The 23,436-nt window shown below is 41.6% G+C and overlaps 1 protein-coding gene across 1 annotated transcript in view; it reads right to left on the reverse strand.

Annotated features, from left to right (window-relative positions):
- LOC311138690 (calcium-dependent secretion activator 1-like) overlaps window positions 1-23,436 on the reverse strand; it is a 160,290-nt gene that overhangs the window by 83,299 nt on the left and 53,555 nt on the right. Inside the window, exon 2 of the mRNA XM_084173478.1 lies at window positions 4,926-5,039. Within this exon, the coding sequence (XP_084029604.1) occupies window positions 4,926-5,039 (114 nt within the window). The remainder of the gene's footprint in view (window positions 1-4,925; window positions 5,040-23,436) is intronic.

The raw sequence follows: 23,436 nt of genomic DNA on the forward strand, positions 1-23,436 counted from the left end.
GCCTTGCAGTCGGAGGCCGAGCAGTTGCGATACCAGGCGGTGATGTAACCAGTCAAGATGCTCTCGATGGTGCAGCTGTATAACTTTTTGAGGATCTGAGGACCCATGCCAAATCTTTTCAGTCTCCTGAGGGAGAATAGGCGTTGTCGTGCCCTCTTTTCTTGTTTGCTTATGGCCTTATACAGCTCGTTGAGTGCAGTCTTAGTGCCATTATCGGTTTGTGGTGGTAAACAGACAGCTACGAAAAATATATATTAAAAGTATCTTGGTAAATAGTGTGGTCTACAGCTTATCATGAGATACTCTACCTCAGGCAAGCAAAACCTAGAGCTTCCTTAATATTAGATTTTGCGCACCAGCTGTTATTGACAAATAGACACAGACCACCACCCCTCGTCTTACCGGAAGCGGCTGTTCTGTCTTGCCAATGCATGGAAAACCCAGCCAACTGTATATTATCCATGTGAAGTGTGTGTGTGTGTGTGTGTTCCTACGTTCAGCCCTAAGACAGGGTGGGATCAGTAGAAGGAGCCGGTACTCCTCCATGCAGCCAGGACAGACTGCTTGTGTGTGTCTGTGTGCGTGTGGCGGCCGCAGCAGCAGCCAGGGACGGGCCAGACAGTTCTCAGGGTCATCCTCCATCTCCTTAATGACAGAGGGATGGGGACCGAGCCAGACAAGGCCATTGTCATAGCACCGGACACATACACACATCAGAGTAACTGTCTATCAGGCCCTTGCATCCTCTTAGACTGTGACAGCCAAATTGTGGCCGCATTGTCCACTGTGATAAAACACTAGTGACACACTACAATAAGAAGACAGTAGAGTTTTAACCCTGTTATGTTATGTATTCACAGCACTGAATGAAATAATGAAGTTGCTGTGGGTGGGTAGAGAGACAGCGAGAGAGAGACATAAAAAGAGAGAGAGGGAGAGACCTTTCTTGCACAAGCCTGTAACAGTAAATCTATTTGTCCTGTTTGACTTTGGCGCATTCAGAGTTCTTCAAGGCCCAGGAAACAGATTGACACCTGTATTTGGGCATGCCTCAGCAGAGAGGAAAAGTGAAGTGAGATGGATGACTCTGTACGTGCGAGAATACAGCGTGAAGCAGACCAAGTGTTTTTTTTGTATGGAGGTCAATGAGAGAGTGTAGAATTTTGTCAACATAAAATGTAATTGCTAATTTGCTAAGTGTGGCTTATTTGATTGAATAGAAGTTTCATAATGTTTCTGTTGTTACAAATGTACTGATTTAAGTGGATATACGTGGCATCTTATAAAATACATAACACAGTGTTTATTTAATGATGGTATTAAATCAGGTTTTCTGGACATAACAATGGGTGTCCCACAGGGACCGATTCTTGGTCCGGTACTCTGTCAGAGCTTCAATCTGCCTTTATTGCCCTGCAGAAAGCCTTTGTTGAACTGAATTGGTACTTAATGCAGGTAAAACCAAGTACAGTGCCCTCCTGAATTACTGGCACCCTAGGTAAATATGAACAAAAAAAGGCATTGTTGTTTATCAGTTTGATCTTACACACAAAATATCATATGAATCCAACCTTAAATTGAGTTAAAATTGTAAAAAATTAAGAAAAAAAATATATCAATAAATATTTATTTTATTCAAAAACATTTGTGTCACAATTATTGGCACCCCTAGAAATTATTAAGAACAAAATGTATTTGGTGTATATTCCGATTAAGATTGTACTTGTCACGGATTCTGCCAAGGCTGCTCCTCCTCCTTGCTCGGGCAGGCTTCGGCGTTCGTCGTCCCCGGAGTACTAGCTACTGCCGTTCGATGTTATCGGTGTTTGTTTAGTTTTGTCTGTATTGTTTACACCTGTTCGTCATTATGTTAATTGTTTCCCTTATAATTACCCCTGTCTCTCATCTGTACTTTGTGTGTGATTGTTTTCCCCTTCACGGTTGTCTATTTTGTGAGCGGGTTATTTCCTCCCTGCGTGGAGTTATTTTCTGTGTCCTTTTGGATCCTTTTCGTATTAAAAGTACGTATCCGAGAGTTCTGTGTCCTGCGCCTGACTTCGTTTACCGCATCTCACAGACAGTCGTGACAACTTTTTAAAGTTCATCTGAGTCTTTGGGAACTCTTAAGTGGTCATCCACGACTTCCTGTTTCACTGGGGTATAAATATGAGGTGACACACAGACTAAATTCCCTTAGTCATCCATCAACATGAAGTTTTTCTGTATGGAGGAATGGTCTCAAATCCCTTCCTATGTGTTCTCCCACCTAATCAAACATTATAGGAGACCACTCAGAGCTGTTATCTTGGCAAAGGGAGTGTGCACAAAGCACTAAATGCATGGGTGTCAATAATTGTGACATGCATGTTTTTGAATAAAATTATAATTTCTTGATAACTCTTTTTTCTTTGACATTTTTTACTCAATTAAAGGTTAGATTCATATGATATTTTGAGTGTAAGATCAAGCTGATTTTTGTTCATATTTATCTAGGGTGACAATAATTCAGGAGGGCGCAGTATATGTTATTTTCCAAATCACTTAAAAATGTATCTGATTATTTATGCATACGTACTTGGATGGTGCCCTCATTGACTGTGTACCCGCTTATAAATATCTGGGCATTTGGTTTGACGAAAAGCTATCTTTAAAAAAGCATGTTGATGAGTTAGTTAAGAAATTAAAAAGTTAAATGGGCTTCTTCTGTAGGAACAGGTCCTGTCTTTCGTTAAATAGCAGAAAACAAATTGTTACCTTACCTCATTGTTAACCTTCAGACATATAAGTTACCAGACCCGGACTCATGGATGGCTAGCACTGGAGATCCCTTCAATCTCCACCGAGGTACGTAAATCTGCTTTTAGTTTTTTTGCGCCTCTCATGTGGAATAATCTCCAAAACTCCTTAAAGTTGGTGGAGATGGTGTATCTAGGGCAATTCAGACGCATGTTAGAGGCCCTTTTAACTGAAGATTTTGTTTCTTTCACATGATTGTTTTTTGCTTTTCATGTATTGTGTAATTGATGTGTATATAGATACGTATAGTGTAATTGTTGTTTATTGATGTGTTCATGCATCTGTGAAAGAGACTGTAGTGTCAGCATGACTCCCTGCTTAAATAAAGGTAAAATAAAATATTTGAGAAAAACAATGTTACTATCGGAGTTGTGCCTGTTGTTCACGTGTGAATCTGCCCTCTCATTGGCTAGAATATTGTCTTTATTCCCATAGTTACAGTATTGGGCCCAGCCTCTTGTCAGTAAATACACTGAGTGTACAAAACATTAGGAACACCTGATCTTTCCATGACATAGACTGACCAGGTAAATCCAGGGGAAAACGATGATCCTATGATCACCTGTGAAATCAGGTTAATGAAGGACTTTTAAGCCTTCAGACCATTGAGACATGGATTGTGTATGTGTGCCATTCAGAGGGTGAATGAGCAAGACAAAGGATTTAAGTGCCTTTGAACGGGGTGTGGTAGTAGGTGCCAGGCGCACCAGTTTGTGTCAAGAATTGCAATGCTGCTGGGTTTTTCACACTCAACAGTTTCCTGTGTGTATCAAGAATTGTCCACCACCCAAAGGACATCCAGCCAACTTGACACAACTGTGGGAAGCATTGGAGTCAACATGGGCCAGCATTATGTGGGTAAAAACTACAGTATTTCAATCGAGTCGCCGTTTTGTCTAATTAAATAACTTGTTTGTTTTCAAATGGATTGCTTTGGTTTTGGAGCCCCTTCAAGGCATTGCATTATTTGATTTAATGCAACCTTATAATATCCATCATACAGTGCCCTATGTAGGTACAGTAAAGAAGCCCTCGGACAGTATAGTATTGGGGCTCTAAGTAGTGGAATAATGGACGATAGAAAAGGAAATCCTCTAAATGGGTATTTTTTATCTGCACCATAATTCTCCCATTGTTGAACTGGTTGAATTGTGACTGTAATGTAGGTGTGAGTACGATGGCAGCCTCACTAGCACCAGAATAGCGTGTTAGCTAATCCATATAGTCAGTGAATAGATGTGATGCGATGTGCACACAACACGTTACATCATCTCATCCACCATTTTCCCCCCACACAGCACAGCAGTTCCCTGGAATTCAGGCCAAAGCACCAGAGCGCCGAGAAACAGAGCAGCCGCTTCCATCCCACTTACGAGTGATTCCTAACCCTACAGTTAGAGAGAGATAAACTAATTTACTGAGCAGCACTGAGGAAGAGGTATCTCTCTCTCTCTACCACTCTGTATCTCAACTCTGCCTCTCTGTTTTCAGCAGCACGGACAGACTGAATCTGAACTCTGTAGTTGCTCGGATTTTGATTTATTAGGAGAAGCTCTGATAACAGTTCCGGGAGACAGAGGGAGCTGGGGGGTCTTTTTGGGACTCTCATGTCTATGCTAATTGAGTTACAGCAGCAAATGACAGCTAATCAGCCTGGTCTATTACACTGAACGCTAACACCATCTCAGCACCACAACACATAGGAAACACATGTACGGGATGAAAACACTTTCATATACAGAGTAGCTACAGATATGGTAGCAGTCTCTATAAAGAAAGAGAAAATGATTCAGATGGTTCATTTAACCAGCGTATTGTGACAGTGGTGAGAGACAGTCGACAGATGAGATGACATTTATAGGTTTGTTACAGCATTGTGTTACAGCAGAGAGGGAGAGAGCGCTAGATAGAGATATAGACAAAGACAGAGGTTAGGTTATCTCGGGATGGAGAGAGAGAGAGAGAGAGAGAGAGAGAGAGAGAGAGAGAGAGAGAGAGAGAGAGAGAGAGAGAGAGAGAGAGAGAGAGAGAGAGAGAGAGAGAGAGAGAGAGAGAGAACCTCGTAGTAGTTCTGGACTGACAGTAATTACTATGGGACTGTGACTGAGAGTGGGGTTAGGTTGCTGTACCTCATAGTAGCTCTGGACTGCGTTGATGAATGCTTCGTCAGCCACTATCTGGGTGTCTCCATTGAGGAAAGCTTTGAAGCGGTCGTTGGTCTGCCGGAGCTGCTGCTCTGTGATCTGGGGAGGCAGAGGGTGTACAGAGGATACTTCAATAACACAGCCATATCACACAGAGGACACCTCAATAATAGTCATAAAACACAGCCATGAGTAGGGATAAATCAACCTGTCAAAGATGGGAGATGTATGGGTTATGGCTATGGAAGACAGTTGACATACATTAATGAAGGTAGTTCAGTGTTTTGAGAAGATACAAACCTAAAAATGTATGATAGCTCTTGATTTTATTGCTTCTAACGAGGGAGGGGTGCTTGCTTAGCATGAGGAAGCAATATGTATATAAACTGTATAACAATAATCTTAGCTTATCTGAAAACTATATCTGAATTATATATGAAATATGTTATGTTGCCCCTTCTGTCTATACTAAGATTTGTGTAACAATGTCTCTCAATGAAGTACAACTGAATAATTGTTATCAATAGTTCACAGAGAAATCTTGGGTTTTTAAGGAAGTGAAACATCTTGACCAATAATGACTGAGAACAGGAGAAAGAAGATCAGGTAAATGCACCAGTCACCTGTAGTAAACACCACAGGCCAGAGAGACAGGCTGTACCAGGAGCACCTCTCCTTTAAAGATTGACTGCCCCTTAAAAGCAACTAATCTCTTTGAAAATGGCCTATGTGGCAACGATATGAGTCAGAAACATTTATTCTAGTGTCAACATGTACTACAAAGTGTAAATAGCATAATTTTGGTCATAAAGTCAGTCATGTCTAAAACGGAGTTTAGAACCTCAGTGCGTCACAACGAGTAATTTAAGGTTGGGTTTGGATTACAATTATGTCAACAAATCATGCCCCCTTTTTTCAAAATTGCCCCTCCGCCCACTTCACTTCCCTTCATTGAATGGGGCTCCTTGTTTCATCGCCCCCAATGCATTTCAAGGACGGCAGACTGAAAAGCCTTTTACGGATTGACAATGCCTCCACAGCCAAAGTTCTATAGTTTGCATGCCCTGCCGAAGGACCCTAGTCTGGGTACCAGTCTTTTGAGCTAACATTCCAATCCTTGGCACTCAAGGCCAGTTTCTTTGGCAAATGACAGGTGTGGCAAGGAGTGGAATGTAAAAGCTGAACAGAGACGCAACCAGGCTAGAAGGACCCTAGCTAGCATGTGGAATAGGTGCTTGGAGTTTGTCTTGAATTGAATGGTATCAGTCAATGTGGGGAGGGAGAAACCCTGTGTATTCTGCACCAGGATCAGTGAACCCCTGTTCTATACGGGACACCACACAGGAAGGTATGACCACGCTGACATGTTTGCCAAGGTAGCCCCATTACCACCAGACAAATTGCCAATAGGCACAGCATCTGCATTGGCTGGGAATGACAATGAAAGGTGAAAGGTGCACATTAGAAGCTTCTACGGTATTATGTAAAGCGGTGGAGGTTCCTCAGAGGAGGAAGGGGAGGACCATCCTCCTCAGTGAATTTCATAAAAATCTAAATAGTGAAACATTAAAAAAAGTTATCATTTTTAGATGAAAATATACAACATATATTCACGTCACCAAATAATTGATTAAAACACACTGTTTTGCAATGAAGGTCTACAGTAGCCTCAGCAGCACTCTGTAGGGTAGCACCAAGGTGTAGCCGGAGGACAGCTAGCTTCTGTCCTCCTCTGGGTACATTGACTTCAATACAAAATCTAGGAGACTCACGGTTCTCACCCCCTTCCATAGACTTACACAGTAATTATGACAACTTCCGGAGGACATCCAACTTATCAGAGCTCTTGCAGCATGAACTGACATGTTGTCCACCCAATCAAAATATCAGAGAATAAATGTTGTACTTAAAGCATAAGCTACAACTAGCTAGCACTGCAGTGCATAAAATGTGGCGAGTAGTTGACTCAGAGAGAGAAAGACAATAGTTGAACAGTTTTGAACAAATTAATTTATTCCAAAATTAAGGAGAAGCAAGAGAGAGAGCTAGCTATATTTGTTTCTATTTTATTTTTACTTTCACTTTCGTGTTAGTTCTAGCAGTTCTAGTTGACTATGATGTGACAACAATGTAGGCTGTGTGTAGCGGTCATGATATGAAGATTTGGCTTGGAAAGGTTTTTTCGCCTGGTCAAAGACAGCTGATGTGTTGTGCACTGAAGTCCACAAGCGAAGGGAAAGGTTAGAGGAGGAGAGCACGTAGATAGTTGCAAGAAGGAATTATACATACAACGATCAAAGTCATCATGCTGTTTTTATGTGGCTGCTATGAAAGTGACCAGGGGTGTATTCATTCCGCAGATTCTGTTAAAATGTTTCTTAAACGGAAGCAAACGGAGCAAAATGGGGATAAACATTCCTGAATTTGTCCAATAGAAACTCTCATTTGCAACTGTTGGACTAATGATTACACCCTAGATCAGCTATATGCAGGCAAGAGTGTGCAAGGCAGTATTGAATGTGTCACTGTCTGTCACCTTGATTACTCAAAATTCTCTGACCTGTGCACCTATGTTGTAAACTTTCATTCATAGGCTATGTTGTAGCAACCTCATTATAGGTACAGGGAAAATGTGAGTATCATGTAGTAGCCTAAACCTATCAATGTTACATTGAGCTGGTTGAATGGAATATGAATGACAGTCATCCAATATGCTGTAATAGAAATAAGGCCATGCTCATAAAAAAATAATAATCCTCCCTCATCTTAAACGGCACCGACCGCCACTGATATAAAGGGTTGTTTTTTCTACATGGACCAGTTACTACATTTGAAAGTTATCGAAACACTTAGTTTAGGAAGGGAATGTTATTTATTATAAGCGTTACATGGAGAAATTCAGACCTCTCTAAAATGAAAATGGATGGCCTGTCACGGTTTCGGCCGAGGCTGCTCCTCCTCCTGGTTCGGGCAGGCTTCGGCGGTCGTCGTCTCCGGAGTACTAGCTGCCACCGATCTATGTTTCATGTTCGTTTGGTTTGGTCTTGATGTTGTACACCTGTGTCTAGTTAGTCCTCGTTAGTGTTCTATTTAGTTCTCGTTGTGTGTGTCTGTGTTTGTGTGTTATTGTTTCGCTGTCGTGTTTTGTGCGCTACTGTTTGCCTTGTGCATTTCGTATTTTCCTCCTCTGTGTTCGGAGGTTATTTACGCACTGTTTTGTGCGCCTTTTGGTTTTCGCCTGTGTGCGGACTTTCTCGCCTCCGGGCGTTTGACTCGTGAATTTGAGTGTGCTGTTCATTAAAGTCTATTGGACTTATTTTTCTGCGTCCTGCATCTGATTCCTGCACCACACCCACCTACAGCACCCACTGACATGGCCCTCCCTTCAGCAAAATATATTTGACTTAAACCCTCCCTGAATACTTGAAGAAGAAAAACGAGTGATCCTCCCCTATAACCAAAATGTTAATTAAAACATAAAGTGGATAGCATTTAACCTCACTTCTTGGACAGACCAGAGCCTTAGATATGCAGTTTTAGAAACTGTTCTTCGTCCTGTAAGCATTACATGGCAACTCAGGAATTTTGATAGAGCACAGTAGACCACAGTGGACAAGAGTAGGGGTCAAAAGATCGGCTTTATAATAAAATAATTATCATCATGCTTGCAGGTCCGAGAAAGAATTGCCTTTTATAAAAATGTCATGCAATTCTACGTCATTTTACATATTAGCAGAATCTTTTTTTATACTCCATCATTTACCAAAATTACAGGCTAAGAATGGACAAAGAGATAGAGAAATATTATAAAATGAACACATAGGCCTAACGCCAAATCTTGTTTGCAACGAAACTGTCCCTGTTTGCAAATAATTAAATCTGAGATTTTGTTAGGAATCTGAGCATGGTACTTTCAAAAGTTAGGCCTACCTTTCCACCCCAGCTTTAACTGCTGGCTACTCTTCTTCCAATACTCAACCCAACGAGAGAAGGTCACAAGTGTTTCCTAAAAGCTGTCTGGGTTTAAACATCTTCTATTGTACAGAAATTGAATAGCTTAATCAATTGATAGTGACAGAATTAGATTACTTCCCAAGCAAAGGCATTTTTTTTGTCTACTGTTTCTAGCATAAACCATTGCGGACCAAAGTGCAGTTATAGGCCTAGATCACTTTATACAATCGGATCCGTTTCATTTTCTTCAAAAGCTAACAATGTGCCTGTACTTTTTGCCATTTTCTTTAATAAAAGGTAAGCCAACGGCATACCCTCTCATACCCCCTCAATTTGAGTCTTGGTTTTAACTTAACAGCCCTTCACAGACACGGATGTAGACTATTTAAAGAGTGCATGGTGGGTGGTGGAATTGACCGACAAATCTATGGATATAGCAGCCTAATTTCATCTGTCAAACAGGTAGGCCTACCTCTTATTTCTTAAATAGGAAGAAATAGGTTACAACACAAAGAACTCTTGTTGTTAGTCTAATTAAAATGAAGACGGTTTAAATGAATGATGCCTACTCAAATTTGCCTACTTTCAGCACCATGAGCTGTCCATTTCTGATTGATTGTGCCGCGGCTGCTACTTCAAGTTTAAGCACCACAATGTAAGTTACTCGAATCTGGCTTATTGTGAGGTCAATAACTCTGATAAATACATCCTCTGCAAGAAACATATTGTATTTAATAAAATCTATTATAGTAGTAGCAAGCTATCAAAGTTGACCTCCAGTCTTCCTTCTCATCTTCGCGCTCTCCTACTCAAACTGAACAGAATATAGGATAATTGGCTCGTACACGCAAAATATAGTGCATTTTGGGACTAGGCCTAATCAAAAATTATTTTAGGAAGAAACCTTTGACTCTCCTCCTGAACTGCCACCATAGACCTACACAGCACAGCCATTGGTTAAGCAGCACACAAAAAAGGTTTTGATCAGCAAGAGCAGAGCAGGCCGGGGCTCAGGTTGGAATATCCATTGCAGTGTGTAATGCAGCCTAGTTTTATTTACACCATCCCAGCAGCTATCTTATGAATATAACTTTGCTCTGTGGTTCTCCGAGCATGCAATTCTTAGCCTATAGCCTATAGTCTATGGATCATTTGATTGAGACCACACTAAATAGCCTATAGGCGTACTTGATATTGCGCACCCAGCGGAGAATTAGAGATGAGGGGAGGCATCAGGCACACATCGATATATAGCCTAATAAGCAACTAGTTCTAAAATACTGAGAAATATTTAAATTTCATCAATTACAAATGACATGACCTTCCCCTGGACTAGATTTAAAAAATACTAAACCCTCCCCTTGACTGAAATTGAAAAAGCATGACCCTCCTCCATTTTACTCTAGGTAACCTTTCTGTAAACTTTGATCCATTCCTTAGAATATCGACATAAATTCAGCAATTGCATTCTTCTTATGTTACTCTGTAGACTACTGACCTATTCAAAGCTTCATCTGGCATCTCACCATACATCTGCCTGTAGTTATTGAACTCAACCTGCAGGAGGTTTGTTTGTTGTGATTGAGTGGGGGGAAACAGCTGCGGGCAAGGTTCTGACAGATGGGTCTTGGTGGTGGCAAGGACACACCCCCCCCAAAAAAATACACATCAAACCACACCCCCAACCCAACTCACGTTTGGCTTCTATCATGTCCGCCAGCATTTCTTGAGGAGCAAGCCAAAAAATGAAGCCAGATCAGCGGGGGCAGTTCCCCTTTAAGATATAACTATACTAGACAACCCTGTCATGTTCTGTTAAACCTAGTTCATACATAGACTGACTGGTCCACACTGTAATAATAATTACAACATCTTTCTTTTTCCTTTTTCATTTCCTGTCGACGACAAGAAGGTATTTGAATAAATATTTTTTCTCAATACTTTATGAGTCCCTCAACACATGTAGCTATCTTTTATTAATACATTAAATCAAAGTCTGTGCACTTTAAATTTGTAATGTATGCTCTGCAGACATTATTTTGGATTAACACTTTAATTCAAAACCTGCCTCAGTGTCAGCGTGTGTAATGGCCTTTCATGTTCTCTCTGAGTTTATGTCTGTATGCACACAGGTCCAGATGGAAGAACTGACTCAGATTGATATGCATTATGGGTACAGTATATCAGCAGCTCCAGTGGCTTATACATCTTGACAATAGGCCTCAAAGGACCTGCTTAGGTCTGCTAATGTGTGCAGTTCAGCTCATAGAGTACAGTACGTGTGATCAATGCAAGTCAAGGAGTAACTGCAGTTTTACTGTTCAGTTCATACAGTACTCTAGGTGTGATGGCTAGGTTTGTTAACACAATACAAGACAAGCACTGCATCTGAAATGGCACCCTATTCCGTATATATATAAAAAAAAGTATTTAGTCAGCCACCAATTGTGCATGTTCTCCCACTTAAAAAGATGAGAGGCCTGTAATTTTCTTCATAGGTACACGTCAACTATGACAGACAAATTGAGATTTTTTATTCCAGAAAATCACATTGTAGGATTTTTAATGAATTTATTTGCAAATTATGGTGGAAAATAAGTATTTGGTCACGTACAAACAAGCAAGATTTCTGGCTCTCACAGACCTGTAACTTCTTCTTTAAGAGGCTCCTCTGTCCTCCACTCGTTACCTGTATTAATGGCACCTGTTTGAACTTGTTATCAGTATAAAAGACACCTGTCCACAACCTCAAACAGTCACACTCCAAACTCCACTATGGCCAAGACCAAAGAGCTGTCAAAGGACACCAGAAACACATTTTGTAGACCTGCACCAGGCTGGGAAGACTGAATCTGCAATAGGTAAGCAGCTTGGTTTGAAGAAATCAACTGTGGGAGCAATTATTAGGAAATGGAAGACATACAAGACCACTGATAATCTCCCTCGATCTGGGGCTCCACGCAAGACCTAGTGAATGACCTGCAGAGAGCTGGGACCAAAGTAACAAAGCCTACCATCAGTAACACACTACGCCGCCAGGGACTCAAATCCTGCAGTGCCAGACGTGTCCCCCTGCTTAAGCCAGAATGTCATATGGTCAGATGAAACCAAAATATAACTTTTTGGTAAAAACTCAACTCATCGTGTTTGGAGGACAAAGAATGCTGAGTTGCATCCAAAGAACACCATACCTACTGTGAAGCATGGGGGTGGAAACATCATGCTTTGGGGCTGTTTTTCTGCAAAGGGACCAGGACGACTGATCCATGTAAAGGAAAGAATGAATGGAGCCATGTATCGTGAGATTTTGAGTGAAAACCTCCTTCCATCAGCAAGGGCATTGAAGATGAAACGTGGCTGGGTCTTTCAGCATGACAATGATCCCAAACACACCGCCCGGGCAACGAAGGAGTGGCTTCGTAAAGAAGCATTTCAAGGTCCTGGAGTGGCCTAGCCAGTCTCCAGATCTCGACCCCATAGAAAATCTTTGGAGGGAGTTGAAAGTCCGTGTTGCCCAGCGACAGCCCCAAAACATCACTGCTCTAGAGGAGATCTGCATGGAGGAATGGGCCAAAATACCAGCAACAGTGTGTGAAAACCTTGTGAAGACTTACAGAAAACGTTTGACCTGTGTCATTGCCAACAAAGGGTATATAACAAAGTATTGAGAAACTTTTGTTATTGACCAAATACTTATTTTCCACCATAATTTGCAAATAAATTCATAAAAAATCCTACAATGTGATTTTCTGGAATTTTTCTCATTTTGTCTGTCATAGTTGACGTGTACCTATGATGAAAATTACAGGCCTCTCTCATCTTTTTAAGTTGGAGAACTTGCACAATTGGTGGCTGACTAAATACTTTTTTTCCCCACTGTATTGCACTTATTTTGACTGGAGTATGTGGTCAAAGGAATTGCACTCTTTAGGGAATAGGGTGCCATTCCAGATTGTAGCACACAAGGTGCAACTGCAGGTTTAGGCCCCTTTTTTGTTGTTCAGAGTTGGGTTTGAAATGCCAGACTGCGGTGGTGTACTGTAGGAAGAGGGAGAGATGGAAAAGTACCATGTCGTAGCATTGTGCCTGTGAGACGTTGTGCCTCGGCACAATATGTGTGTCCAAATCACCATTCCCCCCACTTCTCTCCACTCACCTGCATGAACACACACTAAAATTAAGGCGCCATCCCCCCCTTGACCACCCCCTCCTGTGTCCTCTTTTACACCCCAGTCCCATCCCACTCCCACTCCCAAAACAAAACAGGAGAGAGAAAGTATCTGGCTCTGTAGAGAACCTCTCTATTTTTGGTTGACATTCTGTCTAATGTTCAAACCAAAGAACTCTCCTCTGACAAGACAACCTTTTCTGAGAGAAAAAGAGACTGAGAGAATAGAGAGGAGAGAGAGAATATAGAGAGAATAGAGAGAGAGAGAGAATAGAGAGAGAATAGAGAGAGAGAGAGAGAGAGAGAGGCAAAGCAGAAACACCAGAGGATGAAAAACATCAGTGAGATCAATACTTGAGATTCAGCCTCTGTGGTTTTGTCTCTCTACCCCAACAGCTGCTAGAACAGAGAGTAGAGATGCTCTGACTCGTCCTTGCTGTGTCCTAATACATACACGCACATGCACACACACACCCCCACGCCCTTGGCTGTCCTCTCTGGGAAGAGAGGGTGTGTCTTCACTTCACAGACTGAGACAGGGAACACAGGACACACCCCTTATTGACAGCTGTGCTCGGCTCTCATTGGCTCTTACATGATGAGCTTCATTGTCCAATGGTTACGTAATGTAATCAGTGTACCAACAAATACTAATTAGAATGTCTATGGCTAGGCTACTCCTGTAGCAAGCTGAATGTAATAGGCAGGCAGCCTGATACCATGTAGTTGCTCAAGGGGCAGACAATCTGGGAGCAAAGGAGACAGAAAACCTATAATTCAGAATGTCTTATGTTTGTGTGATACAAACCTAGATTCGCCACAGAAGTCACATGTCTCATAAAGGTCTCATGTGTAGAGTACAGTTGTAACGATGGTTCCATTGAAACATGCCTTGCTTTACTGCAGGTTATACAGCGCACCACTGAGACCCAGCCGAACTACTGCGGTCCATTCGGATAAAGAAGGGGGATTAAAAACAGAAAAATTTATTCTTGTGAATGCTCCAAAACTGGAGCTTGCAACTGCGGTGGATCATGCAAGTGCTCCAACTGCGCATACACCAGTCGTCCAGACAAAATGAAAATTGTAACGGTTTAGATGAAAATAATACATTGAGACATTTTATCAGGTAACAATAATGTAAATGCCAGCACCAAAGCCTGCAACCTTATCATCCAACAAATATATTTATTTAGAAGTGCCTAATTGTCCTTTTATCTACTGTACCTTGTTTTTTGTTTATGCATACATGTGTATAGATTATGTAAAGTATTATAGATGACGCCTGTACCATGTTTGACTATGATTGTTTTTAGTGTCTCAAAACTAAACTTGAGTGGTCCACAATGTTGTTGTTTTATCCGCATTTTGTATTATTGTATCATTATGGAGTGACACTTAAAAACATTTTTCTGAACTGTAAACTCTACAGTAGTCTGGGACGTTGTTTGTTGATGGGGGACCAGGCCTCTGGACTTCCATGTAGGGAGGAGAGAGTGTGTAAAAGACTTAAGGAAGCTGACGGAACACTCCAGAGGCAACGATGGCAAAGCTCCCACTAGTCCAGCAGAGCTGTGGTCCCGCGTACCCCTTTGAATACAGATACACACAGACAGATTCATTATAGCCATTATAGGCACACGAGTGACCTGTTGTGTGTGTGTGTGTGTGTGTGTGTGTGTGTGTGTGTGTGTGTGCGTGTGTGTGCCTGGAGGATGAGATGGAAAGAATACAGACATAATCTCAGATAAATTCTATTGGATTAAGGTGGGGAGTCCAAGTGGCACTTTACTCAACAGGGAGTGAAGGGAGCTACGAAATAAAAATGAATTAGAGGAGACTTCAAGAGGGTAATTGTGTTTTGTTTCCCCAAAATCAATACAGCTGTCAGATGTTCACCTATTGTTGTTGTTGCTCAGCAAACGACCAGCTTTGTTTCCTCTGACTCTCCCCACCTCTGCACACACACACACGCACACATGACACGCATACACACAGACACACACCTAGGCTCTGTCTTCACCAGCTATTGGTATTGGCATAGTATTAGTCTGCCACAGATAGGCTTGGGCGGTATACCGTATATACACCGTATACCGGGGTATTTCGAAATAGCCACGGGATGGTTTTTCAATACCGTCAATACCGTTTAAACTATTTCTTTGACTTTTTTTTGTTTGTATATTTGAATATTTGTAGCTACTTTTTAAGTAAATACCTGTAGTCAACTTGAGCAATATGTTAGGAGATAAATAAGATCGTATTCTTAATTTCACCCGTCACATCATTTTTCATGATGAAGCTTACCGGTAGTCCCCAGTCACGTGATGTTTTGTTTACAAGCACACAACGACGATAGACAGGAGCCTTGTGAGTCACTCACTGTTGTGCCAGGTGATCTAGTTACAGTATGGAATTCACAACTAAATGTTTGCCAGCTAGATATCTTATAACTATTACATTAACTGTCTAAAATGTGCTAAATGCCTGCAGTTGTGCATAGTAGCTAGTTAGCTATCTAGTTAAGTGGTTAGCTTCTTCCAAAATCAAGCTTCGCTTGCCGGTAACAGCAGAGAATAACCTCCTGGATGAAGAGCCTTGCTGTCTAATATTTGTTTTGTGCGTGCAGTAAATTGTGAGTAGGATTTTTGACTTACTTGTATAACTTTATGAACTGGGATGTCTGTCCTGAAAATAGTTTAGGTCAGAGACTGTATAAAATGTTCGCAATGCGCTCGTTATCATGTAGTTAGCATTCTCTATGGGATTTTACATGTACTTGTTAGCATTGTTAACCTTTGGATTACAAAGGCTCAGTGGGGTTTGAAAATAGCGCCCCTTGTGTTCAGTGCCGTTATTACCGAATATCCCGGTATGGCACAAAGTCAGTATGAAGGTATGACAATATGGGTACCGCCCAAGCCTAGCCACATCTCCCCTGACACTCCATAATGTTGACCATAGTGAATAGTCCCCCCTTGTCCTAATATTAGGCAATTCACTGGTAGACTACAACTTTATTTGTTTTTTTTAGCAAATGCCTAATTTCTACCTGAAGAGTCACATGAAAATATTAAAATGCGTAAAAGATGAGGTAGTGGCATCCATTCATCCAGTCACCTTGTTGTTTTTCTACCAGGACTTGACTCTGAAAGGTCAATGCTAATAATAGTTGCTGCTTAGGCAGTCAGTTCTGTGTGTGTGTGTGTGTGTGCGCGCTGTATGATACTAGTAACACAGACAACAGATTGAATGCAGCATGACACCAGACCCATACAGTGACCTAAACCAGGCATAACTGAAACACGTATATACATACAATACAGTTAAATTACAGTCAGTCATTAGGTATGCATAGCGTTAGCTTGTAGTGTTAGCTGGTAGTGTTAGCTTGTATAGTTAGCTTGTAGTGTTAGCTTGTATTAACTATAGCTGCACAGGACAGAACTACAAAGTCAGCAATGTCATTGTTTTGTGTTCCTTAGCCTATTAGATGTTTCTGCATCTACTGCTTACCAATAACTTATTTTAATGTGTAATAGGGGTTTAACGTACTGCAAGAGTAGAATAGCAGTACCTTTTTAATTACTATACCACCAGCTATCCTTTTTTTCCCCTCATGGCCAGATTATGTCATTACTGGGTAATTTACATTCTATGAAAATACAAAGGAGCATATCTATTTCTGTTGTTCAAGGGTGTCTTTATATGAGAGAAAAGACAGAGGGAGAGAGAGAAAGAAAGATAAGGACGAGGCAAGAAATAGAGAGAAAGAGAGAGCATGGGATAGAGAGAGAGCAGGGGATAGAGAGAGAGAGAGAGAGAGAGAGAGAGAGCAGGGGATAGAGAAACAAAAGAGGGTGAGAGAGAGAAAGAGGGAGATGTGGGGAGAAAAGGTGAGTGAGAGAAAGGGAGAAGCATGAGGAGAGAGGAAGAGGAGAGAGAGAAGGGATAAAGAGAAAACAAATACAGAGAGGGAGAGAGAAGGATGAGGAAAGAGTAGAGGGAGCAGTATCTCCAGTGATTCATGTGGAGATGAAGTGTGTGTGCCTGCATTTGTGTCGATACGTGCACATTATTATTTTATGTGTGAATGTCTGTATTATGCTTGCAGTTGTGTGTGAAAAAGGATAGCCAAAATTAACATTTACATAACTCAGAAGGCAAATTCTCATGCACTGTGCTTAATTTAACTCTAAACACCTCTGAAAAGACAACAATTTCACAACATTTTCCAGTGACATTTCTACTGATCCTATCCTATACAGTGGTCCAAATGTTTTTATCTTGCTCTTTTAACAGTGTGATCAGTGAGTGTTTTGCTAATTTAGGCATCACAGAGAGCTGTAGTCCAAAGCAGTAAACTTTTCACCTGACTCACACTCGTTACATAATTCCAGAGAGGGCAGGAAGCAAAATGGACGTTTATTCCAAAATTAGACCCAGCTAGGCTACAGTACAAAGGCTGAGCGGCTTTATAAAGCTTTAACCACCAAGCAGTAGGCAGTGGGCACATGCATAATCTAGACCTAAATGATGTCCCAAATGGCACCCTATTCCATATTTAGTCCACTACTTTTGACAACGGCCCAAACAGTTCTAGTCAAAGGTAGTGCACTATATAGGTAATAGGGTGTTATTTGGGATGCATCTCTAAAGGCAGTAACACACCCACACCTTCAAAGACCTACTGTATGGTGCAGAAAATGCCAATTCAATTTCACCATATGGGAATATAGGTGGGCGTACAGTGAGGGAAAAAAGTATTTGATCCCCTGCTAATTTTGTACATTTGCCCACTTACAAAGAAATTATCAGTCTATAATTTGAATGGTATGTTTATTTGAACAGGGAGAGACAGAATAACAACAACAAAAAACACATGTCAAAAATGTTATAAATTGATTTGCATTTTAATTAGGGAAATAAGTATTTGACCCCCTCTCAATCAGAAAGATTTCTGGCTCCCAGGTGTCTTTTATACAGGTAACGAGCTGAGATTAGGAGCACACTCTTAAAGGGAGTGCTCCTAATCTCAGTTTGTTACCTGTATAAAAGACACCTGTCCACAGAAGCAATCAATCAATCAGATTCCAAACTCTCCACCATGACCAAGACCAAAGAGCTCTCCAAGGATGTCAGGGACAAGATTGTAGACCTACACAAGGCTGGAATGGGCTACAAGACCATCACCAAGCAGCTTGGTGAGAAGGTGACAACAGTTGGTGCGATTATTCGCAAATGGAAGAAACACAAAATAACTGTCAATCTCCCTCGGCCTGGTGCTCCATGCAAGATCACACCTCGTGGAGTTGCAATGATCATGAGAATGGTGAGGAATCAGCCCAGAACTACACGGGAAGATCTTGTCAATGATCTCAAGGCAGCTGGGACCATAGTCACCAAGAAAACAATTGGTAACACACTACGCTGTGAAGGACTGAAATCCTGCAGCGCCCACAAGGTCCCCCTGCTCAAGAAAGCACATATACATGCCCGTCTGAAGTTTGACAATGAACATCTGAATGATTCAGAGGAGAACTGGGTGAAAGTATTGTGGTCAGATGAGACCAAAATCGAGCTCTTTGGCATCAACTCAACTCGCCGTGTTTGGAGGAGGAGGAATGCTGCCTATGACCCCAAGAACACCATCCCCACCGTCAAACATGGAGGTGGAAACATTATGCTTTGGGGGTGTTTTTCTGCTAAGGGGACAGGACAACTTCACCGCATCAAAGGGACGATGGACGGGGCCATGTACAGTCAAATCTTGGGTGAGAACCTCCTTCCCTCAGCCAGGGCATTGAAAATGGGTAGTGGATGAGTATTCCAGCATGACAATGACCCAAAACACACGGCCAAGGCAACAAAGGAGTGGCTCAAGAAGAAGCACATTAAGGTCCTGGAGTGGCCTAGCCAGTCTCCAGACCTTAATCCCATAAAAAATGTGTGGAGGGAGCTGAAGGTTTGAGTTGCCAAACGTCAGCCTCAAAACCTTAATGACTTGGAGAAGATCTGCAAAGAGGAGTGGGACAAAATCCCTCCTGACATGTGTGCAAACCTGGTGGCCAATTACAAGAAACGTCTGACCTCTGTGATTTCCAACAAGGGTTTTGCCACCAAGTACATTTTACATTTTAGTCATTTAGCAGACGCTCTTATCCAGAGAGACTTACAGTTAGTGAGTGCATACATTATTTTATTTATTTTTTCATACTGGCCCCCTGTGGGAATCGAACCCATAACCCTGGCGTTGCAAACGCCATGCTCTACCAACTGAGCTACATCCCTGCCAGCCATTCCCTCCCCTACCTTGGACGACGCTGGGCCAATTGTGCGCCGCCCCATGGGTCTCCCAGTCGCGGCCGGGAGTCAAATACTTATTTCCCTCATTAAAAATGCAAATTAATTTATAACATTTTTGACATGCGTTTTTCTGGATTTTTTTGTTGTTATTCTGTCTCTTACTGTTCAAATAAACCTACCATTAAAATTATAGACTGATCATTTCTTTGTCAGTGGGCAAACGTACAAAATCAGCAGGGGATCAAATACTTTTTTCCCCTCACTGTATTTCTGTGCTGGTAAAATAAAATAAAATAAATAACTAATTGTGTGTGCTGTCCTCTTTTTCTCAGAAACAGGTGGGCCATAGCTTTTAAGAAGACTGATTGCATTATCTTAAAAGGTTTTCTACACTCAAAAAATGCTGGGTTAAAACAAGCCAGTTTGGGTTATTTGGTAACCCAGCAAATATTGGACAGAACACATGCTGGGTTATTTTGAACCAGCCAGTTGGGTTGCGTGAATAACTAATAATAAATAATAATGGTTACGTTTACTTTACCCTGGCTAGCCCTGCCTGCTGATGTTGTCCTAGATTAGTACAGATGATTCATTCAGCAAGGGAGAGTGTTAACAATACAGAGCCAATGACGACTCATAGCAGTCTGGCTCCTTCAATGCTCCACTCACAAACACCGAAGTAAACTTCAACCATCTCTTCTTCTTCAAGTGCTTTATGTGTGCTAGGAACCCAAATAATACACACAGTACAGTGTTATGTTCCCACCAGAGCATGTGAGTTGAGTTGAGCGGTTGGAAATCCTGCTCATTGCTCATGGAGTGGCGCTCTGGCGCTCCACGTGCTTTCCTACCGCTCCTGCTCTGTTAAAAACCGCTCTGCGCTCACAGGAAAAGAAACTGCTGCTCCAAATTCGCTCCATTCATTAAAATCACAATTTAACCAACACCCATCTATTGTTGTGACTACCTGGACCTACCAATTGGTTAAGTATTGAAACCAAACCATATGGATTTGAATGAAAAGTATTTGAATAAACATGAAAAGGTGAATGTAAGAAGTGAACATAATTTCAAATGTCATATTAAACAGCATATAAACACTCTAATTAGGTCAGGAGCCAGACAGGGAGCCTAAGAAATGTAAATATTTAGCCTATATTATTTCAATTATGTCAAGGCGATAGCCTACAAAGAAATACATTGTGAAGCATTTGCGGGTGCGACACAATAGGCTGGTAGGGACATTGAATTCATTTTTAGAATTCATTTTTAGAAACACGAGTTTGGGCAGTCTGTGGCTTCAGGCTCATGTGATGGTGCCTGGAGAGCCGGCCAGTAGTGGAGAATATCCTCTCCACACTTGCAGAGCCACTGGGGATGCTAAATGCCCTTTTGGCCACTCTTGCCAGGCTGGGAAGAGATGCAGAGTTGTTTTTACATGTTTCTATAGGTAGGCCTAAATGTTTTTAGACAAAATAACCCAATAAAAATGGAAATCACCTTGAACGTGGGAATATGCCAGGCCTATTGGACCAAAATCAATGATGGCCTATTGTATAGATAATAGAACGAAAATGAACTAAACTTTTAAGAGATCAGATTTTTTGTTAATAAATACTTTGCTACAGTGACACACTTAGTTATCTACCCACCTCGTTCCTTTCTTTTAACATGTGCACGTAGCATGCTTTTGGGATATGTGTCTTTTCAGATTCCACAATGATTCTTAGTTGTGGACACTAAATCACCGCACTCCCTCTCTTGCTCTTGGTCCTCATCTTTGTAAGTCACCTTGATTTAGCACCTGTGTGTTTTATCAGTAGCTAAAGCAAGGGGCTATAGAAGCACACAAGTAGACTACAAATGCATGCTGGGGCGGGCATGCCCTGAGCTGGTGAAGTGAGCGCTACTGGAGAGCTACTGGAGCGAAATTGGAGCGGGCGAGAAGGCCAATGCTCCAGCCTTTGGGAATCTCGCTTCAAGCTCCAGTCAAATTGGGTACGCTCTGCTCCTCGCTCCGCTCCAGCTCCGCTCTGCTCATATACTCTGGTTCCCACACACACACACACTCACACACATAGACATATACACATTGTGTACACACACATAGACATATACACATATACACATAGAGTACACACACATAGAAAAATACACATAGAGTACACACACCTAGACATGTACACATAGAGTACACACACATAGACACAGAGTACACACACATAGACATATACACAGAGTACACACACATAGACATATACACACACATAGACATATACAAATACACAGAGTACACACACATAGACATATACACATAGAGTACACACACGTAAACATATACAAATCGAGTACACACACGTAGACATATACAAATCGAGTACACACACGTAGACATATACACATAGAGTACACACACATAGAAAAATACACATAGAGTACACACACCTAGACATGTACACAGAGTACACACACAGACATGTACACATAGAGTACACACACATAGACACAGAGTACACACACATAGACATATACACAGAGTACACACACAGACATATACACACACATAGACATATACAAATACACAGAGTACACACACATAGACATATACACATAGAGTACACACACGTAGACATATACAAATCGAGTACACACACGTAGACATATACAAATCGAGTACACACACGTAGACATATACAAATCGAGTACACACACATAGACATATACACAGAGTACACACACAGACATTTCCACAGAGTACACACACATATACATTTCCACAGAGTACACACACATAGACATTTCCACAGAGTACACACACATAGACATTTCCACAGAGTACACACACATAGACATTTCCACAGAGTACACACACATAGACATTTCCACAGAGTACACACACATAGACATTTCCACAGAGTACACACACATAGACATTTCCACAGAGTACACACACATAGACATTTCCACAGAGTACACACACATTGACATATACACAGAGTACACACACATAGACATATACACAGACATATACACATGCTAGCAGCACCCACATGCACGTGTGCCCAACACACACATACTCAGACTCACACTCACACAGGTCACTCGTATGCCTATAATGGCTATAATTAATCTGTCGGTGTGTATCTTTATTCAAAGGGGTATACAGGACCTCAGTGAAGGATCTTATAAAAATGAACAAAAAGGGTTCTACAAGCAGTGTTTACAACAGAAAAATAGCTTCAAGAGCGTTGTCCAAATACTGATGGGCTCAACTAACAAAAGAATGGACGATCTGACCAGAGAGATCCAGGACCTTAAGAACCGTTTGCGGTTTGATGTAGTTCTGTCCTTGAGCAGTTATTGTCTATTAATGTTCTATATTATGTCATGTTTCGTGTGGACCCCAGGAGAGAGGTGGATGTCCTGAAAGACACTTGCAGCAAGGTGACAACAAACTGTAAGTCCTCTCGAGATGACATCAGCACTGTCTTTGAATCATTATTAACAATGACTGGGAAAACAGACTATTTAAAGGGACAATCCAGGAGGAATAACATTGTTGTGGATGGCATACCAGAGTCTTCACATGAGAACTGGCCCGAGTCTGAGGAGAAAGTAAGAAAAATTATAACTGAAAAGCTGCAGATGGATCATACGAAGATTGAGGTGGAGCACACCCACAGGTCTAGGAAACATGTAACCAGCCTAGGTGACAGACCCAGGCCGATATTGGTCAAGGTTTAAGGACAAGATGGCTTTTCTGGAGAGAGCCAAGAACTTGAGAGGAACCAACATCTTCCTCAATAAGGACTTCTCTGAAGCTGTGCGCCAGAGGTGGAAATAACTTATCCCAGCTATGAAAGCTGCCAGACAGCATGGGAACATTGCTTACATCCGCTACAACAGGCTCATTTTCCACCCTCCCTCCAAAAAGACTGGGAGGAATGAGAGATCCAATCCTTAGGGTCAGTAGCATCAGCCCAACATCACACACACACACACACACACACACACACACTTATCGGAGATAGACATAATATGGAGACAAAATAAATAAGCTACCAAGAA

This window comes from Coregonus lavaretus (assembly GCF_964263955.1).
Source record: "Coregonus lavaretus genome assembly, chromosome: 12".
Taxonomy (NCBI): domain Eukaryota; kingdom Metazoa; phylum Chordata; class Actinopteri; order Salmoniformes; family Salmonidae; genus Coregonus; species Coregonus lavaretus.